At 40.8% G+C, this 20,893-nt stretch overlaps 1 protein-coding gene across 4 annotated transcripts in view; it reads left to right on the top strand.

Annotated features, from left to right (window-relative positions):
• Window positions 1-20,893, top strand: part of FGGY (FGGY carbohydrate kinase domain containing) — a 941,338-nt gene that overhangs the window by 735,224 nt on the left and 185,221 nt on the right. For all 4 annotated transcript variants that reach the window (XM_049774587.1, XM_049774588.1, XM_049774586.1 and 1 more), the window contains exon 8: window positions 3,929-4,032. In XM_049774587.1, coding sequence (XP_049630544.1) covers window positions 3,929-4,032 — 104 coding nt within the window. The remainder of the gene's footprint in view (window positions 1-3,928; window positions 4,033-20,893) is intronic.

Below are 20,893 nucleotides of genomic sequence, written 5' to 3'. Positions count from 1 at the left end.
AGTTTTCAAAGCTATTGTGGCTTGATAAATTATAGGATAAGGTCCTCTTAATCATAACATTTCTGAAGTCTCCCCCTTTTTTTCCCTATATAACTAGATATTCATTTCATGACTGGGTGGAGAGATAGGAAGGGAGATGACATGTCAGAGTGAAAAGAAAGCTGTTTATCACCTTTTTCTTTCAGGTATAAGTTAAGGGATGGGAGTTATTGGCCAGAGGGTTCCTGAGTAGTTCATTGCTGTGGAATTTTTTCTACTGTATTTTTAAATTATTGAATAAAAATGTATTGAACAACTACTATGAGCTGAGCACTGTCCCTGTTTCAGCTAAATGCAATTGACTGTCTTGCCAAATGCAATTGACTGTCTTGCCATTGTGTGTGTGTGTGTGTGTGTGTGTGTGTGTGTGTGTGTGTGTGTGTGTGTGTGTGTGTGTGTGTTTCTTCAGCTGCTAGTTTGCCCTTTCAACTTCTTGAGGAATGTTGGCTAGATTGAGACTTATACCGTTAGAGGAAGGAAGGGCCCTGCAGGACTGCCGGTCACACTACTCACAGTCTTGTCCTGTGAATTGTTTCCTGCTGTGCACATGCAGCCCATGGATCCTCATGGGCTAGGAAATGTGTTTTTCCAGGAAGGAAATCACTACCCCTCCCTCCCTGTGTTGTTGTTTTTTTTTTTTTTCTCTGCCAGAGACCTCTGCTGCAGGAGAGCCCCTGTGCAGTGAAAGCAATGTTCCTTCTTGATCCCTGTTTCCCCTAAAGGGCATCAACTTTGCCCTGTTATTGCAGAGGCTGGAGAGGTCAGGGGGTAAGAGCCACCTTGATGGGACATTGGACACCTCCCTCCTACTGTAGTGAATTTAAGGCTGGCAATCAGAGCTGAAAATGTAATATCTAGAGGAAGTTTGCTCAGCCCTTCTTTTCTAGGTAAGCAGACGTAGGTTTTTGAAGCTGAACTGTGCATATCATACTCCAAGTTGCTGAGAAGGGGTCCTATTTGCCATTTGTTTCTCTTACAGATAGAAAGAAGGGGGGAGTCAGACTCTCAGGTAGTTTCAGGTAAAATGTGGGCTCTGATTCAATTTTGAACTCTAAATCTATGACTCTTCCTAATGTGATGAACTAATATTTCCAAGCATATTTCCTTTATAGAGGACAAGTCTTATGTCCTCAAGTAAGGGTAGAGAGAAGGAACAGAACATTGGAGTCTTGGGTAGGCCAAGCTCAAATTAGGACACATCTTTTTTCTTGTCCTGGGGCAAGTTCCTTGAACCTGATCTTTGACTTTTGTGTTTGTTGAAGGAAACAAAGAATGTTTATATTTTGTTATGCAGTAAAGTTTGAAAGAGATAGCATTTCTAGAATTTAGCATAGAACTCAGTCTTTATAGCTGTGATTAAGTCTGTTTAGCAGTGATTTCCATAATCTGGCTGTCATTGATGCAACTTGCATGTATGAGCATTTTCTCAATGTCTGTGCAACCTTAGGTAGTTATTTTCTTTATTGTCTAGTAGGCTTTCCCAGCTCCAAAACCCAATCCTTTCTTGCGGGTGGGAGAGGACGGAGTAAGGAGACATTGGTGCTGGGAAGCTTGCACTGGGAAAGGACGATGTTCTTTTTTATAACTGAAACCCAACTATAAACATGTTTGTAATCGTGGTTCTTAAATAAAGATATTATAAATATATAAATAAATAAAAAATAACCTACTGTAGCCTTCAATTAATGGATTCTGAATCTCCTCAAAAAAATTTAATCCTAGGGGCTGGAGAGATAGCACAGTGGTAGGGCGTTTGCCTTACACACAGGCAATCCAAGACAGATGGTGGTTCAAACCCCGGCATTCCACATGGTCCCCCTAGCCTTCCAGGAGCATCTTCTGAGCATAGAGCCAGGAATAACCCTTGAGCACTGCCAGGTATAACCTAAAAGCCAAAAAAAATTAAATTAAATTAAAAAATTCAATCCTTTCTCATTAATTTCCACTGGTCTTCAGATTTTGAGCCTAAGTAGAGCAGTGACTTCATTAGCCAAGAAGAAATAAATGAAGGGTTTTCATACATCTTTTGACCATTTTGACCTTTCAAGATTGAATGATTCTGTATGAGAATTTTAGCTTGTATATTGTATTGCATTGTATATTGTATTATTTGGGCCCTCATTAGAAATTCCCTCAACATAGAAGTTGGAATAATGGTTGGAGCAGTAGGGAGCTAGCTTTGCTTGCTACCAACCTGGGTTTGATTTCTGGCCCCCTACATGGTTCCTTGAGCTTGCCAGGAGTTATCTGATCCTTGTGCACAAAGCCAACTGTAAGCCTCGAGGATTGCCAAGTGTAACCCAGAAAGAAAGAAAGAAAGAAAGAAAGAAAGAAAGAAAGAAAGAAAGAAAGAAAGAAGGAAGGAAGGAAGGAAGGAAGGAAGAAGAAGAAGAAGAAGAAGGAAGGAAGGAAGGAAGGAAGGAAGAAGGAGGAGGGAGGGAGGAGGGAGGGAGGGAGGGAAGGAAGGAAGGAAGGAAGGAAGGAAGGAAGGAAGAAGAAGGAAGAAGAAGGAAGGAAGGGAGGGAGGAGGAGGGAGGGAGAAAGAAGAGAGAAAGAAAGAGAGAAAGAAAGAAAGAAAGAAAGAAAGAAAGAAAAAAGAAAGAAAGAAAGAAAGAAGAAAGAAAGAAAGAAAGAGAGAGAGAGAGAGAGAGAGAGAAAGAAAGAAAGAAAGAAAGAAAGAAAAAAGAAAGAAAGAAAGAAAGAAAGAAAGAAAGAAAGAAAGAAAGAAAGAAAGAAAGAAAGAAAGAAAGAAAAGAAAGAAAGAAAGAGAGAGAAAGAGAGATAGAGAAAGAAAGAGAGAGAAAGAAAGAAAGAAAGAAAGAAAGAAAGAAAGAAAGAAAGAAAGAAAGAAAGAAAGAAAGAAAGAAAGAAAGAAAGAAAGAAAGAGAGAAGGAGGGAGGGAAGGAGGGAGGGAAGGAGGGAGGGAAGGAGGGAGAAGAGGAGAGAGGGATATGCTGTTCTGGTGATTTGTGTGATTATTCTCATCCTAAATTGTGCTTTTCTCATCTGTAAGGTGGACTGCAGGGTGAGAGCATGCAGAGTTCTTTTTAAACCTGCCTATAGCTGGGTTTTAACTAAAGGCCTGTTGTCCTGGGGGAGAACTGTATTACTCAGCATCTATTAAGACAAAGATTAACCACTCACATCTAAAGAGAGATAGAGGAAGGAGGTAGGTTTCCCAGAGGTCAGGGGCCATGGACACAACAGATGTTAGGGCCTTAGGGACCCTGAGTGCAGAACCAAAGTCTCTGAAGGGGATTGGATGCCTGACTCAGGGCAGAAAGCATAGTTTCCTGCATCCCACAGAACTTCCTCTTGGCCAAAAGGAGTCTCAGAACTACAGGGCAGCCCTTCATTCTTTTAACCACTCGAGATGACACACATTGTGCAGCCGGAAGTGAAGTAATGACTGCATGATGTTGCGATTAATGGAGATGGCTGCCTTGGTGGAGACTGAAATGGGATGAGCTAGATGAAACTTCGCCCTTCTTGGGTCCTCATGGTTGTGTGACTTGGGCTGGTTTTTCACCTTCCCTCCATGCACCTTGGTTGACCCACCAGCAGCTGTGGCATCATAATAGTCACAGTATAGGGTTTGTGGAAATGAGGCTGTGTTTGCCATCCCTGGCTGATATTTCCTGCATAGAATTATGTCTACCCACTGCTTTCCTTGTTCTCACAATAGCACCTGCACTGACTGCAACAAAGAACCCACTCTTGCTTCCCCTTAGGAACAACTGTGCTCTCTTAGTACTGCAGACACTGACTTTCCTAGCAACTACTTATTTGGGCTGGCTCATCTACAAAATAAGAACATCCCATATTTCTTTATTTTGTCTTTTTTTTTTCTGTACTTGTTAAAGAGGATCTTGTTTTGGCTTTCTTGTAGGAGTGATTGGAGCAGATGTGAGAGGGCATGGCCTTGCTGATGAGGGACAGCCAGTGACGTCACGGCTGGCAGTCATCTGTGGAACATCTTCTTGTCACATGGGGGTGAGTCTCTCCAATGCATGTCATCCACCCCACAAAAGCTGACAGCCTGGGAGGACAAGACAAGGAACCTTTCAGCTTAATGAGCTCCTGCCTGTCCTATCCTCCTCTTTGTTTAGCTTAAACCCCCTTCTATGCTCCTATAGCCTTGCTCTGATTTCCAAGATATGTTTCCAAAGGCCACCTTCTGTAGAAATGCAGAAAGAGTTAAGCCTGGTATTTCTCTCCTCCTGGCCAAAGAAACCCAGGCATGAGGGTTGAAACTAGATCCGTGGAGGGCAAAGCCTCAACCCCTGATGGAGCCGCCCCAGAGGAGAAGCCGCATCTTCTCTGTAACAAGTGTCTGTTTTCCTTGGCTCTGAGCTCTCTTGCGATCAATATAAATCCATCTCCTTGCGAGCAGCCTAATGATCTATAGAATTAGGCTGCATATCATGACTTCAAAAGAACACTGATAAGCAATTTTCACTTTGTTAATTTTTCTCCATGAATTAGGGGGAAGGCTTTCTCCAAGATTGCAGTTAAAATTTAGTGCCTGCCCTAAAATTTATATCTTCTTTAAATGCATGAGTCTGAAAGCATTCCATTTCGATAAGTACCCATTTCTACCATATTTTTATTTAAAAGTCATTACTCTCTTAAGCGTAGATGGACGAATCCTTGGATCTGTCCCAGATGAATAAAATGGAGGCGAGAGCAGGAGAAGTGGGAGTTGTGGGGTAGGTGGGTGGGATGGGAAGGGTGTGTGAACAAGAAGTCAAGTAGGATTCAATCCAGAGACGAGTCCCTACAGCTCAGGAGGGAATTATGGACAGTGAAAAAACTGATGACTATAGGGTCCCTATAGGTTTCTACCTAAAATATTTTGGTTCACTTAGTGTTGATCTATTTGTTATTTACTGATGGCCTAGTCTTAGGTCTGGGGCTATGCTAAATTATCAGAGCATAGAGCTTCCTTCTGATTACATTTGTCATTCAAATATATAACACGGACTCCAGACTTCATAGTCAGCTGGCATTTGTGATGTTAAGCCTCTGTTATTTGCCAGGAATTGTGCCTGGGTCTGCGCACACAGTTTCCCATTAGAGATAGTGGAACCAGCAACATGAACTACCGAGCCATGTTTCTCAGTTTACTGAATCTGGGCTCTTGGGCAAAACAGTGACACATTCTTAGTTTCTCGCTGCAAAACTGGGAGAGTGAATATATCATGTTGAATGAAGTAAGCCAGAAGAAGAAAGACAAACACAAGATGATCTCACTGATCTGTAATATTTGGAATAATTGGATGAGGAAATGCAATATAATAAAAGGGGGATACCTAGGTAACTCTTGACCCCAGAGCTCAGGGAGGAGGACAGAGAAGGAATGAAATCAAGGTAGGAAGGCAAAGATGAGAATAGAATTTAATGGGGGAATAGGAATCAGGGCCTCATTTATACTGGCCATGTGAAAATGGAACTTTGTAATTGTCTCTCAAGGTAGCAAGAGTGGGGTTAGAGCTCGGGGAATTGGCCTATGAGAAACTGGTAGAGTGAGGGGACGGTAGTAGGATTGATTTTGAAATATCATATGCCTAAAACTCAGCTATCAATAATTTTATAAATCATGGTTTTTAATTAAAAATGTTAAAGGTTTAAAAATAACACAAAAAAATGGGAGAGTAAGGATTCCTCTATAGTTACCTCAAGACTGAAAGGAAGGTGTGGCAATACTGCGTGTGCACCACATTACAGAACACATCATGAACTTGATGTTAGTGAGCTAAAAGGAGCTAAATTCAGAGTACCTGGAATCAGAGGCTTCTCCCTTAGGTGACCTCAGTTCTTGGCTTTAAAGATGTTGATTTGGGACCAGAGAGGTGGTCTAGGACAAAAGATACTTGCTTTGCATGAGGATAACCCCATGAGGATAACTGAAATTTCTGGTACCACATATAAAAATCCCAGGGAAACCCCATGGATAACTCTTCCGCGCAGAGCCAGGAATAAACTTCTGAGCTTTACTGGGTGACATCCAAACCCTACCAAAACCAAAATAAAGGTGTAAGTTTCTGTGAGTGTTCTTCTTCTAAAAATTCTTTAAAAGTGAAGCATAAGGAACTGGAGCAGTGGCGCAAGCAGTAGGATGTTGGCCTTGCACGAGCTAACCTAAGACGGACCACAGTTTTTTCCCCCGGTGTCCCATGTGATCCCCAAGCTAGGAGCGATTTCTGAGAGTATAGCCAGGAGTAACCCCTGAGCGTCACCAGTGTGGCCCAAAAAAGCAAAAAATGGTGAAACATAAAAAATCGCTTTCAGGGGCTGGAGCAATACCATAGCAGTAGGGTATTTGCCTTGCATGCAGCTGGCCCAAGAATGACCTCAGTTAATCTCTGGCATCCCATAGAGTCCCTAAGCCAGGATCAACATCTGAACGCATAGCCAGAAGTAACCCCTGAGCATCACCGGGTGTGCCCCCCCCAAAAAAAAACCCTCACTTTCATTTGTTTCTCTGGACAGTTTTAATTCACTTTCATTTGTTTCCCTGCTCAAAGTCTTATATGCACCTTCTTTAATAAAGTTCAAAACCCTGGACTTTCTTTATTCCCTGATTGAAGCTAAGATTAGCAGTGAATCCCTTCACACCCCTTGACTTGTTTTCCCCAAACCTTTCAGAAAGGAGCCACCAAGGCACCCAACCTTATTTTCATGGCAGTCAATTGTTGTGAGTTCCTTATCCTCTATAGGCACAGACACAGCCCTGCTTAAACTGTCTCCTGTCTTTAAAGGGTCACATCCAATAAATCTTGTTTCTCTTGCATCCTCTCTTTTGAGGCATCTGAATTTGGAATTCTCAACAAACATAGATGTACCTGAATGAGGGTAGCATGTGAGGCCCCTCTTCTCCCTGTCTCCTTGTCTCTATTTGTGCTATCTGGCTTTACCTATAGGATCCATGTTAGACACTAGACCATAGAAAAGCCTGTCATTCCCTCTGAGCCACAAAGCCTTTAGGCTGGAGCTGGGTATGAAAATCTGTTCTCTCTGATTCTCAACCTGGTCTCTCTTTCTGCAGGCTGCACCTTGTTTGCCTAGACTAGAAGGTCATGATCATTCCCCTGGGAGAAGTGGAAAGAGCCTGGGCCTAGAGCCGTCCAGATGTGAGATTAAGTGTTTGCTCATGCAATTTTTAGGCCTGTAAGCTGAGATGAGCACTTAGCTTCTCTGAGCTGTGGGTGCTCTGTGGGGGTGAGAATGCCCCTCTTACAGGGGTGCCAGCTGATATGAAGTAAACATGAACCTATCCACCTACTACTGTCAGATATTCAAAAATGAGATGGGGAAGGCCAAGTGTTTGGCTCTAGTGAATTTGAAGTCCTTGGCTTCAGTGAACACAAGCCATCCAATGCCAGTTTATTATGGTAGTTTTATGCTGGAAAGAAAGTCTCCCCTCCACACTTTATACCTCTGGGCCCAAGGGATTAATCATCAGCTTTAATGTGCTGTAGGAAGGGCAAGGCTGTGGCTGTGCTGCACCACAGAGAACCTTTGATCTTGCTCAGGTGCCTTTCGAACAAGTAACAATCACAGCTTTGTGAGGTCCCCAGGAGGTGGAGGTCTGAGGAAAGGTGCCCAGAGAATTCAAGGACCCCCCTTTGTTGTGGGTCTGGTGAAGAAAACCACCAACTGTCAGGAAATTCACCTCACAGGACCCAGGAACCAAAAAAGCGCTTGTGGCCTTTCCAAAGAATCTGTCTCAGGCAGATCTAAGTGATTCTCTGCTGTGTGTGTATGTGTGGTGTGTGTGTGTGTGTGTGTGTGTGTGTGTGTAGGTTGATTGAGACAAAACTCCCAGGGACACTGAGTTTGATCTAGTTGCCCCTCCTAGACCATCCTGAATGAGTGAGTGAGTGAGTGAGTGAGTGAGTGAATGAATGAATGAATGAAGGTCCAAGTAAATCAGCATCAGTAAAGACAGAAACTCCAGACTTCCAGTTCCCTACTTCCAGGAATTTGGAGGAAAAGTCTGAGGTGGAACATAAGACTCACTAACCAAGCCTTTGATATTTTAGAAGACAGTGTGGGCTGTGCATTTATCTCCCTCATAGATGATTTAATTAACAGAAGGGGGAGGAAATGTTCTTTATTAAACTCCCTGAGAATAGAGCTGCTGGTTTATAGTTAATTACTACCAAGTCACCAAAACCCAAGATAATATGCAACAGGGTCAAAGAGAGGTGGAAAAGTCACAGGGTCAGGAACAGCTGCTCCTTTCCATGGCACCTGTACCTCTCTCAAGCTGTCAGCTCAGGTTGTCACTTGGTAACTTGTCTTCCAGTTTGTGTGTCAGCTGAGGAGGGGTCCCCAGGAGCAGGGTGCATTGAAGAATTGAACGGTGGTTGTTACAAGACAGGAATTCTTCTGCATGCTTAATTATTCAGAACCAAAGCTTCCCCAACCCTTGGGCGGTGGATTTCTCTCACTTAGCACAGCATCTCAGAGACACAGTTGTCATTTAGTGTGAGATTCAGATGCAGTGTTTCTTCTACTCACACAGTAACTTACCTTAAAGCTATTCTAAATTTCTTAGAAAAACAAAGAATAAACTTTTACAATTTTGTCCATGCTTTTCAGGCATGTAATGTTCTCAGGGTGCTTCTTTGACAGGTACATTTTGATTTGTTTTGTTTTGGGGTCATACCCGGCAGCACTCAGGGGTTACTACTGGCTCTATGCTCAGAAATCGCTCCTGGCAGGCTCAGGGAACCATGTGGGATGCCAGCATCAAACTGCCATTCTTCTGCATGCAAGACAAACACCCTACCTCCATGCTATCTCTCCGGGCCTAGGTACATTGTACCTCACATTATAGTTTTTTTCACACTTTAATATGTGTGTGTGTGTGTGTGTGTGTGTGTGTGTGTGTACCACATGTCTAAACCATCAATGTGTCTAAGATCCCCAACCCTTTTGCCTGTTATCAAGTTCACCTCTTTTTGACTCCTTCCTCTGTTTATTTTCTTCCTTGGCCTTTAACCCCCGCCCCCATACCTGGTAGTACCCAGTGTGTATTTTTGATTCTGCTCTTAGGAGTGACTCCTGACTGGTTTGGGGATTAAATGGGGTACAGGGATTGAACTTGAGTTGTCCACTTGCAAGGCAAGCACCCTGCTCACCGTATTGTCTCTTTGACCCCATTTCTTGGCCTTCTTCTTACTGTAATCTAAGACTAAAGGTTTGCTCCTCTTTGATACCTTGCATTCCCTGTCATGGTGTTCTTTTTACTACATACAAGTGAGATCATTCTGATTTTGACCTTCTGATTTACTTCACTTATCATAATTTCCATTTTCATTCATGTTGTAGCAGATTGCATGATTTCCAGTCATTGCATTCATTGTGGTGGCATAGTATTCTGGTGTGTGTGTGTGTGTGTGTGTGTGTGGTATGTGTGTGTGTGTGTGTGTCCTTTCAAATGAATGTTTTTGTATCTTGGAAGTAGATGCCCCTAACTAGAATTTCTGGCTTCTGTAAAAGCTCTGTTCTGACTTTTGTAAAGAAACCTCTATTCTGTTTATCATAAAGGTTGAGCCAGACTATATTCCTGCCAGTGCAGATTGTTTCCAGTTTTTGATACATGTTATTCTCATTGGTTGAGAATGGTATCTTATTGTTGTCTTGGTTTGATTTTCCCTGAGAATTAGTGATGATCAACACTGGACATCTATTTGTCTTTATCAGGGAAATGTTTATTTCCTGTTCCCATTTTTTGGAGTAAGTTCTGGAGTTGGGATTTTTTGTTGGTGTTGATATACTCAACACATTGGATAAAGTATTAATATCCAAAACATACAAAGTACTCATAAAAAGAAACACCAAAAATTCCGTACAGTTGTTTTAAGGGTAAAATCTGGCCAGCTTTGTAAAGAGCTTGGCACTGTTTCTATTTTGTTCATCTAGTGAACAAATACAGAATTATTGTTACAAATATTGTACAAATATAGTGTTATCCAAATATAGTGTTATTTTTAAAATTGGTTCCATAATCCATGATTATGAGTCACACATGGTCATGTATCAAAATTAGGAACATTATAGCTAACTCATAATTGACTTAATAATTATGCAGACAACTACATTTATGAATATTTATGAACATTCGTAGGGATGTAGGGATAAAGATAGTAAACTATAGACATATTTAGCTATATATTTAGCTATGTCTCCTATATGAGCAACGAATATTTGAAACAAGGATACTAAGTAGTTATTTGCTGTCAACATATCCAATATCTAGGTCTTGTTTTGTAACATCATTCTTCATGGAAGAAACTGTTTTCCTTGGAAAGTTGACTGAGTCTAGGACAGGAAATAGATCAGGTGAACTTGGAAAATCTTAAAACCAGAATTTAAGGAGTGCAGATTAAAATAAAGTAATAGTAGAATGCTCAAGAGACCCAGCTAGCAGTTGTGAGTGTGCTCAGTGGCCAAAAATGGGACCAGTTGAGCTGCAAAATAAAGTACTATTTTATGACCCAAGACAAGAACATGAATCTTCTGCGTTCAGTGAAAAGACAGTTCTCCTCTACATGAATTAAAATAATATCTTGTTCCTTACATGACACCATACATAGTAACCTTTTTCCTATGAGGCCAGTAGGCAAAAAGGGAGAGTAATTTCATAATGGATAAATCTGACAAGACCTTCCTTAGGCAGTTAATCAAGGTCAACCTTATCAACAGTGAGAAGTCACCTTGACGATAATATGTACCTTTTATATGATAGAATGAGAATGACATTCTATCTTTATCATTTTCCTCCACGAAACCTGTTACTATAGTCTAATAATAAAAAAATTTCAGACGATAATTCAGAGGGTAATTCTACAAAATTATTGATCAGCATATCCAAGCATATGTCAAGAAATACGAGAACATTAAGACACAATCACAGTCAAGTGAAACCAACATTAACGGGACAATTGAATGGAAAACAGTATCTTATTCTAGAAAAAGGGCAGTAGATACCTACCTAAAGGAAGATTTAGTGATGGTAGAAATAGGCAAGGGTTGAAATCTTGGAAGACTATTCTATGTTCACATTCATCCAAATGTGACCCAAAGTTAAATGTATTTTCCAAATCTATTATTAAATCACTGACTCTTTAAGAAAGCATTATCTTCATCTGGGGGTGGGATTTAAGTGGTAGAGCTTTGTATGCATGTATGAGATCCTGTATTCAGTCTCCATCACTATAACTCCTGCCCACACACCCTCACATACAGACCAATAACATCAGCCACAAGAACTGTTATGTAGAGAAGCACTGAGAGCTGGAAGATGAAATAGTACAGTTCCATGACTGCCTTCACTGAGAAAAACAAAACAAAACAAGAAAAGGCTAGCTACAATCAGACTGGTGATTACTATAGAGTGCTGTTGAGAGACTATGGAGAAGGGCTTGTTCAAGGTAGTCACAGAAGTAAGTTCTCCCATAGGATGTGACATGGGAAGATTCCTGGATGCCCATCACCATCAGAGCATGCGGCCTACTAGCCCTGCTCTTGGCATGAGTCCCTGGAGATTTTTTCCCCACTTTTTATTATCTTGGTTTTGGGGACACACCGGCAGCACTCAGGGGTTACTCCTGGCTCTGTGCACAGAAATAATTCCTAGCAGGCTTAGAGGACCATATAGGATGCCAGGGATCGAACCTAGGTCAGCCATGTGCAAGGCAAACATTCTACTTGCTGTGTTATTGCCTGGCTCCTACACTTTGTTTTTCTCCTATTCCCATTATTAAGCTTGAGACCTTCATGCCCCAAGTACAATCTCCTGGTGGACAAAAACAAAATAGCATGATTACCATAGTTAAGTGATACAATGCTAGTAATAGTAATAATTCATCATCACCTATTTATTAGTCTTTTTTTTTTTTTGGTTTTTGGGCCACACCCAGTGCCACTCAGGGGTTACTCCTGGCATGCTCTCAGAAATCACTCCTGGCTTGAGGAACCATATGGAATGGTAGAGATTGAAGCTAGGTCCCTCCTGACTCAGCCACGTGCAAGGCAAATGCTCTACCACTGTGCTATCACTCCGAATCCTTTTTGTAAAATTTTAGACTCCTTGCTGGAAAGAGGAGATCCTGTGTGAGCTGATTCCTCCCATCTTTGGCTTCATCCTGCCTATCCCATTTCACCCAACCTTCCAGAAAATCTGTCCACACATGCTTATCTGAATTCCCAGGGCCAAATCTGTCTGAGAATGGAGAGTATCCAGGGTTCAGAAAGCTAAGACAGTACGTACACGGTATATTACAGAACACTGCCAGGGAGGTCTGGAAGATTCTCTATGATCAAACCTCTTAGCATTTCTCTAAGAAATGAAACTTTGAAATATTCACACCAAAGAGATTACAGAGGCCCTAAAGAGCCTGATCATTTAGATCATATTTTTATCATAAAATGAATCACGTCCTAGAACAATGTTGAGTGTTTGGAATGCGTGGATTGGGAGAGAGATGATAGGCCTATCTCCTTCCTTCCTGATAAGGGCCTGTGCTCTCTAATGATGACATTTCCCTTTTGCCTGGTGAGGATCATCATCATCATTATCACCCACATGGATTAAATATTAATGAGCATTTTCTGTTTTAGGTGTTGCGCCAATAAGCCCTGGAGTAGTTCATACTGTGTGACAGTCTCCAGACTTCAGAGGAAGAAACAGGCTTGGGAAGGTCACAGAGAGAGGAAAAGTGGGGAACCAAAGCAGAGGCACCCCAAATGTGTGTTGGCTGCCTCTGTAGTATTTAGTGTACATTCCCATAAGGCCCTATGCAGGTGTCATCTCCCCAAGGCCCTCTCTCCTCTCACCATAGAGATCCCAGTAGAGGCTTCCAGAGCTCCTGTGCCTAGCTCTTCACATCTGTTCTTCTTTTCTTCCCCATCAGCATGAGCACTGGGATAGCTCTTTATATTCTGTCTCCAGGGTACATTATAGATTTGAAGCACATTATTTATGATCTGATCTTCCTCCGCACACCCCCTAAGAGATGTACTAATGAGTACAGATCCTTCCTAGCCCCAGTGAGATGATTCTCCAATCACATATTGAAGGAGGCAAAATTTGGAACTGACATAAATATATTATATATTCAGAAAGGAAGAGGCTGCATGGTTGGTACATGGTACGTTGTGCCCAAAAAGGAAATTCCTGGAGCAGCATTTAAAGGAGGTTGGGGGCCAGAGGCTTGTTTATACTTTTGAGTTTTATGCCTAGGTTTTAATTAGGTCATTACGATATGATAGTTTTTTTCCCAGACTGTCTATACTAGATATCTTTGTCACAACAAACATGAGACATATGAATATATACACATATATTATATAAAGCTATATACATGTGTCTATATTTATATATAATATGTAGATTTTGGGTTACATTTAGTAGTGCTCAAGGTTTATTTCTGCCTATGTGCTCAGGGATCATTCCTGATGATGCTCAGGGGTGCCAGGTGTCAAACCCAGATTAGCCACATTGCAAAGCATGTATTATTATTGTTGTTGCATTATTGTTCCAGTCCCATGTTAGATTGTAATTTATGATAGAAAAATCTTAGAGGCCATGTTTTAGAGTAGAATAAAAGGTGATGCTATTCAGTTACACAAAAGGTCAGTGATCCTAGCATGTAGCAGTTAAAAGGCTAGAGAACAATGCAATCACAGAGGACGAAGCTGAAGTCCAGAGAGAGTGCAGTGCTGGGTGTGGCAGGAAGTTGTATCTGGCTGTCTGGGTCCCTGTATTCTATAATCATCCCTTGAAAAAGGTGCCATAGAACTAAATGTAGATCCTACCCTCCAGCCTAGGACCAGTTCATTTTGATCTTTGCTTTTGAGAAGAAGAATGGGAGCTTGCAAGAAAGCACATAATATACAATAATGTAGAAGGCAAGTATTGGTGAGAAATGGACCCCAGAAGCAAGATTCTATTTATTTATTTAATTATTAGACTATTGGGACATACCTGGTGGCACACGGAAACACTCCTGGCTCTGCACTCAGAACTTGCCCCTTGCAGGCTCAGAAGACCATATGGGATGCCAGGAATCAAACCGGTTCAATTCGGGTCAGCCTCATGCAAGGCAAATGCCCTGCTGCTGTGCTATTGCTCTGGCCCCAGAAGCAAGATTCTAGATGGTAAAGAGACAAGGGGTTATGTTCAGCTTTAGAGAAACTGCAGGAATCAGCTTGATTTTCTTACTCACAAGTCATGACCTATAACAGCTCACGTTTTCTTGGTCCATTAGTTCATCCTATGTTGTATGGAGCTTGATGCTTAAAATCAAGAATTGCAAGTAGGTAGTGTTTCCGATTTGAAAAGGAGACTCAGGAGCTCATTGGTTTGATCAAGTCCCTGTCAGTCAGAGCTGGACAGAGACTCAATTACTAATGTGTTTGCCTAAAGCCTGAGGACCTTTCCAAGGCCTAGGTGGTTCATTTTCATTTATTCCTCTAGAGCCCTAGGGGTTCCAACTGTCAGAGGAAGCACACCCGATTCTGTCAGCAGATCATCTTTTGATTGAAATGCTATTTCAATCCCTCCTGTGGACCTGGGGAGAAAGCATGTGGTTGGTGTGCTTAGGACCTGGGTCCTGTCCCTGTCACTAGTTTCAGACTCTGAACTATCTGGCCTGATTATCCAAGCAATATCAGGAGTGTCCCTAGGGTTTCTGTGAATTATTTGGGAGGTTCCAGAGATCTTATAAAAGAGGGGTCTCAAACTCGCGGCCCGTGGGCTGTTTGCAGCCTTCCATACAACATTTTGTGGCCCGCGGCCAGCCTTCAAATATCGCAGTATTTGCGATTATTATTCGCTTACCAAATAATCACAATAAAAATCGCATTAGTAAAAGAAAATAGCATTAAACATTCGCATACCCCAAGCAGTTCCATTTGGGGTATTCAAATGTTTAATGTGATATTTTGAAATTTTTTTTCTTACTAATGCGATTTTTTATTGCGAATATTCGGTAAGCGAATAATCGCGAATGCTTTGCACCTAGCACAGACGTCATTTCCGCTGCTCCTGCCCACTGTCCCTTACATTATCGGAGGCCTAAGGGAAAGAAGGGAGAGAAGTTTATTACAGAATTAGATTTTGTCATACCTTCATTACGACTTTTTCAAAGCCTGCAGTGAAGAGAAAGATTGATGACAAGCACAGACAATTTCAGGAAAAGTGGGAGATGCAGTATTTCTTTGTTGAGCACAGGGGCATCTCCACATGTTTTATTTGCACAGAGAAAGTTACAGTGCACAAGGAATACAACTTGAAACACCATTATTCAATTAAACATGCTGAGGAATGTGCAAAATATCAAAGAAATGAGAGAGCCAAGCGGGTTGCCAGTCTTAAAGCATGTCTAATGAGGCAACAAGATTTCTTCAAGAAAGCAACCAAAGAGAATGTTGCATCAGTCAAAGCTAGTTACATGGTTAGTGAGATGATTGCTAAGGCAGGGAAACCATTCACAGAAGGAGAGTTTGTTTAAAAAAAAAATGCATGTTACAGGCTGCAAGTATTATCTGTCCGGAAAAGATAGGTCAGTTTAGCAAAATCAGCCTTTCTGCCATCACTGTGGCAGAGCGTATTTCTGACATGTCAAGTGACATTTATCATCAACTGTGTGAGAAAGCCAAATGTTTTGATGCATACTCAGTTGCTCTTGACGGGGCACAGATATAACAGACACTGCGCAGCTCACAATTTATGTCCGTGGTGTTGATTGTAATTTTGAATTGACAGAGGAGCTGCTCACAATAATTCCAATGCATGGCCAGACCACCACTAATGAGATATTTCGGCATCTGTGTGATGCCATTGAGAATGCAGGTTTGCATAGAAGAGGTTTGTTAGAATAATAACCGATGGAGCGCCATCGAAGACAGGGAGGAAAAATGGACTGGTGGCACTTGTTCAAAAAAACTTGAAGAGGAAGGTGTAGAGAAGGCCATTGCTCTTCACTGCATTATCCATCAGCAGGCCCTTTGCAGTAAATGCCTGCCGTGTGACAATGTGATGTCTATTGTTGTGAAATGTATCAACCAAATCAGATCCAGGGGCTTACGGCACAGGAGGTTCCGTGCTTTTTTAGAGGAAATGGAGTCAGAATATGGAGATGTGCTCTATTTCACCGAGGTATGTTGGCTCAGCAGGGGAAATGTCCTGAAAAGATTTTTTGAGTTGAGAGAAGTGAAAGCCTTCACTTGGGAATGCTGTTTCTGAGTTGAGTGATCACAAATGGCTCATGGACTTAGCTTTTCTTGTTGACATCACACATAAGCTGAATGTACTAAACAAGATGTTACAAGGCCCGGGGCAGCTTTTCAGTGCTATCTATGAAACATGAGAGCATTCTCCACAAAACTTGTGTTATGGAAATCCCAGCTCTCTCAGACGAACCTTTGCCATTTCCCAGCATGAGAGGAACTTATGGATGCAGGCATACCATTCACTGGTGAGAAATATGTTGATGCTATTTTTAAACTAGAGAAGGAATTTGATCACAGATTTGCAGACTTCAAAAAGCATAGAACCACTTTCCAAATTTTTGTGGACCCCTTTTCCTTTGATGTGCAAGATGCTCCTTCTGTGCTTCAAATGGAGCTCGTTGACCTGCAATGCAACTCTGATCTCAAAGCCAAGTTCAGGGAGATTAGTGGAGAAGCAGACATGCATGGGCAATTTTTGAGAGAATTGCCCCCCAGCTTCCCTGAGCTCTCCCAAATGTTCAAGCACACCATGTGCCTTTTGGGGAGCACATATTTGTGTGAAAATTTATTCTCCACATTGAACTTTAATAAGTCAAAGTACAGGTCTAGACTTAATGATGATCATCTTCAAGCCATACTGAGGGTCTCAACTGCTTCCTCTCTAAAGCCAAATGTGGTTCAGATTTGTGAGAAGAAGCACTGTCAAGTCTCTGGCAGCAAGGAATAGGCAAAAGATGCCATGTTCAGAAGTACTATTCATGATCTTCACTCAATGTTCTATTCATGTTCAGAAGAAATAATTAAAACTGTTAATAATGACGTTTGAGGACTTTTTTTGTGTGAAATCCCTTATGCGGCCCTGCCTCACCCTGACTTAGCCTCCTGAGGCCCCCAGGTAAATTGAGTTTGAGACCCCTGCCCTAAAATCTGCAGGTGGTTTTCTAACATGTTTTCTAACATACTTGGTGACTCTTTTCAAACAAATCCTTTTTTCATTTGTATAAGTCCTGAGTCTGGCCCTTAATGTGTGTTAATCTGTGCTCAGGTGACACTTTTGAGAGCAGTATCAGAACAGCATCAAGTATTTTCAGGGTCCCTTTTGCTTTTAAAACCTTATTGCTTCCTTCGTCTCTAGCAGAGCCCTTTGTCTTCAGAAACCCTCTGAATTTATGCTCAGACGGACAAAGGAGCTAGGCAAAGGAAAGTGAATCTGATGACTTCCTTTAAGTGGTGGTTCAGTCAGTCCAGGTTGATTTGGGTCCCAATAAATGTCCCTTGAGTCCCCTTTCTTGCACACTTTTCTCTCTTGGAAGGCATGAGTCAAGACAAATTGACAGCTCAGGACATGGACTGAGTGTCTGGTACAATATGCCAACAACTAGGGTTGGTATAACTCTTATTTTTTTCATGAAAAGCAGGATGAAATAAAACAGTGACATCCATTTGCAGCTCTGAAAAGACAGACTCAGAAACCAGAGAGCAGACAAACCAGGACACAACAGGAAACCACAGAGCCCTAAGATCTTTCTTCGTAAATAGGAAGTCAGAGTTTACTTTTGAACCCACGATCATGAGCTGCAGAGCAGAGTGTAATCCAGCTCTCTGGCCAGCCCTTCCTTGAGCCTGGTCCCAGACGAAAGATGATACCACCTGGGTAAAAGCATTTTAAAATGTTTGTTCTGATCAGGCCAAGGAGCAAACTGCTTTTGTTTGTGCCAGTGAATAATTTGGGCCACAGGTGGGGTTTACACTTGAAAGCATTAATTGGTCTCCCTGGTTTTCCCTGCAGTGATATCTGAAACCCTATCTTCCTCTGCAAAGTAATCTTAATCCACATATATTCATAAAACATTTGCCATTGACAATCATCTTACACATGCCCATCTGTGGATCCAGGGGTCCAGGTGCATAGTAAAGGGATATTGGTGGATATTTAATAGGTACTGGTGTTTGCTGCAGGAAAAATGTAATCTCATTGGATTGCTACCATTACTTTGGAAATAATAAATAGGAGATATATATATAGTCATCACCATTTTGAAACCAGGGAAATGTAGTATAGAAAGATCAATGTTTTTAAAGGCATGAATTTTTGTTTTGGTTTGGTTTGGGATTTGGTTGTTTGTTTGTTTTGTTTTGAGGCCACACCCGGTAACACTCAGGTGTTACTCCTGGCTATGTACTCAGAAATCACTCCTGGCTTGGGGGACCATATGGAACGCCTGAGTATCGAATCGAGGTCTATCCTAGGTTACCATTTGCAAGGCAAACACCCTACAGCTTGTGCCACTGCTCCAGCTCTAAAGGCATGAATTTTTAAGTTAGCTAGACCTGAATTTATATCTGAAATACTAAAACTTCCCTGACTTCTTTTGTTCAACTCAGTGTTTTTGAGCATCTACACTGTGCCAGGCACTGGCGTGAAATGGTGAACAAAAGTCAACACAGATCTTAAGAGTCTAGTGGCAGAGATGGATGCTAAGCAATCGCAAAAATAGATTCTTCTAGACATTGACAAATGTTTTACATTCATACCCCATTCAAGAGAAGATTAAGTGGTGCCATGCTTTGAGAAACTAAAAAGCATTCTCTTAAACTTAAATATGCTAATATCCTGCATTCCATAATTCTATTTCTAAGTAAATCATAAATTCTACCTGAGTGCAGAGACAAATGTAAGAGTATCCCTAACATTATTTTAAAATAACAATCCAGTTTAAATAACACAGATCTCTTCACCAATAATAAAATTATCGATTTAATTGTAACTAATTTTTACAGTGTTATATATAGCTGTATATATAGCTATATGAAATAATATGAATGAATCAAATGTCTTAAAGTGAAAGAAATGGGAAATAAAGGAATTATACAGTGATTGTATTCATATGAAATTCAAAAAGAGGCAAAAGAAACATTATAGGACTGTGTCATCTAGAGTCAGAACTAGAAAGAAGCAAGAAAATAGTTGCCACCAATATTAGGACACTAGTTAATTACATGGCTCAAGGACTGTTGGTTTTGAGAGAAAAGGTACCTTCTTAAAGTTTAGGATAATTACTGGCATTTACTGTGACACAAACAAAGTGACAGCAGAGTTGTCTTTGAGAGTTAACACTGTCAGCTCTATTTTACTTATATAATATATATATATATATATATATATATATATATATATATATATATATATATATATATATATTGTGGGCACAATGGCTTGAAAACTGCTACTGGTAAGGTTTCATACATAAAATATTCCAGTACCAACTAGGAGCTACTTAATTCTATACTTTTTATAAGGGGGACTTCTGTTGTAATAATGTCCTTTGGAAGAGGTCAGCATTACTTTTATGTATATATTAAATGGTTTTGCCCTTGGCACTTATCAAAGAACTTTATACTACTTCTTCAGTGATTGTCCTACCCAAAACACTTAATTTTTAGCTAACCATGAACAAATGTCCTAAACCCTAATTGATAGGCATTATACAAAATAACTTAGCCTCAGCTCTTAGAAAATATCACGGTCATAAAAAATAAAATAAAAGCTGCATGTATTCTTGAATTGAATCCCAGGCCAGAGAATAAAATGTTTTGGTTTTTCTGTTTTTCTTCTTCTGTAAAGGACATTTTGTGGGCAACCAATGGAGTCTGAGTAAGGCCTGCAAAATAGATAATGGAAATCTGCTTATTTCCTGATATGAAAATTAGGCTAGATTATACAACATCTTATAAAATAGATGCTGAACTACTTAGGGAACAAAGGGGCATTTTTTAAAATTAAACATCTTGATTACATACATGATTGTGTTTGGGTTTCAGTCATGTAAAGAACACCACCCATCACCAGTGCAACATTCCCATCACCAATGTCCCAAGTCTCCCTCCTCCCCACCCGACCCCCGCCTGTACTCTAAACAGGCTCTCCATTTCCCTCATACATTCTCATTATTAGGACAGTTCAAAATGTAGTTATTTCTCTAACTAAACTCATCACTCTTTGTGGTGAGCTTCCTGAGGTGAGCTGGAACTTCCAGCTCTTTTCTCTTTTGTGTCTGAAAATTATTATTGCAAGAATGTCTTTCATTTTTCTTAAAACCCATAGATGAGTGAGACCATTCTGCATTTTTCTCTCTCTCTCTCTGACTTATTTCACTCAGCATAATAGATTCTGTGTACATCCATGTATAGGAAAATTTGCAAAGGGGCATTTTTTTATATGCAATGCTCATTGCAAAGCTTTAGAAACAAATTGTATACTCAGAAAAAGTGTATGTGAATAAATGAAAACAAGGTTCAACAGAATAGTGGGGTTACCTAGATGTATGGTCTACAGGATTCCTTGAACTATTTTTGAAAATGTTATGTAAGTTAGTCTTTCTTGAATTAAATAAATTTTGTTATACCAAACAGGCAATAGGCATGTAAAGGGATGCCTATGTTCTTTATAACCATGATAGGGAGCACAGGTCCCTGCACATCATATAATGTCTCAGTAAAAATTCTGGCTTGTAGTTTACTAACTTCCAGTTCCCTGAACTGGAAGATTTCTTTCTTTGCAGTAATTCAAACTGTACATCCACTAAACCTCTTTTAATCATCCTGC

The sequence above is a fragment of the Suncus etruscus genome, chromosome 6 (genome assembly GCF_024139225.1).
Source record: "Suncus etruscus isolate mSunEtr1 chromosome 6, mSunEtr1.pri.cur, whole genome shotgun sequence".
In the NCBI taxonomy this organism is placed as follows: Eukaryota; Metazoa; Chordata; class Mammalia; order Eulipotyphla; family Soricidae; genus Suncus; species Suncus etruscus.
Note: the sequence above shows the minus strand (reverse complement) of the source record. Positions and strands in the feature narration are given on the sequence as shown.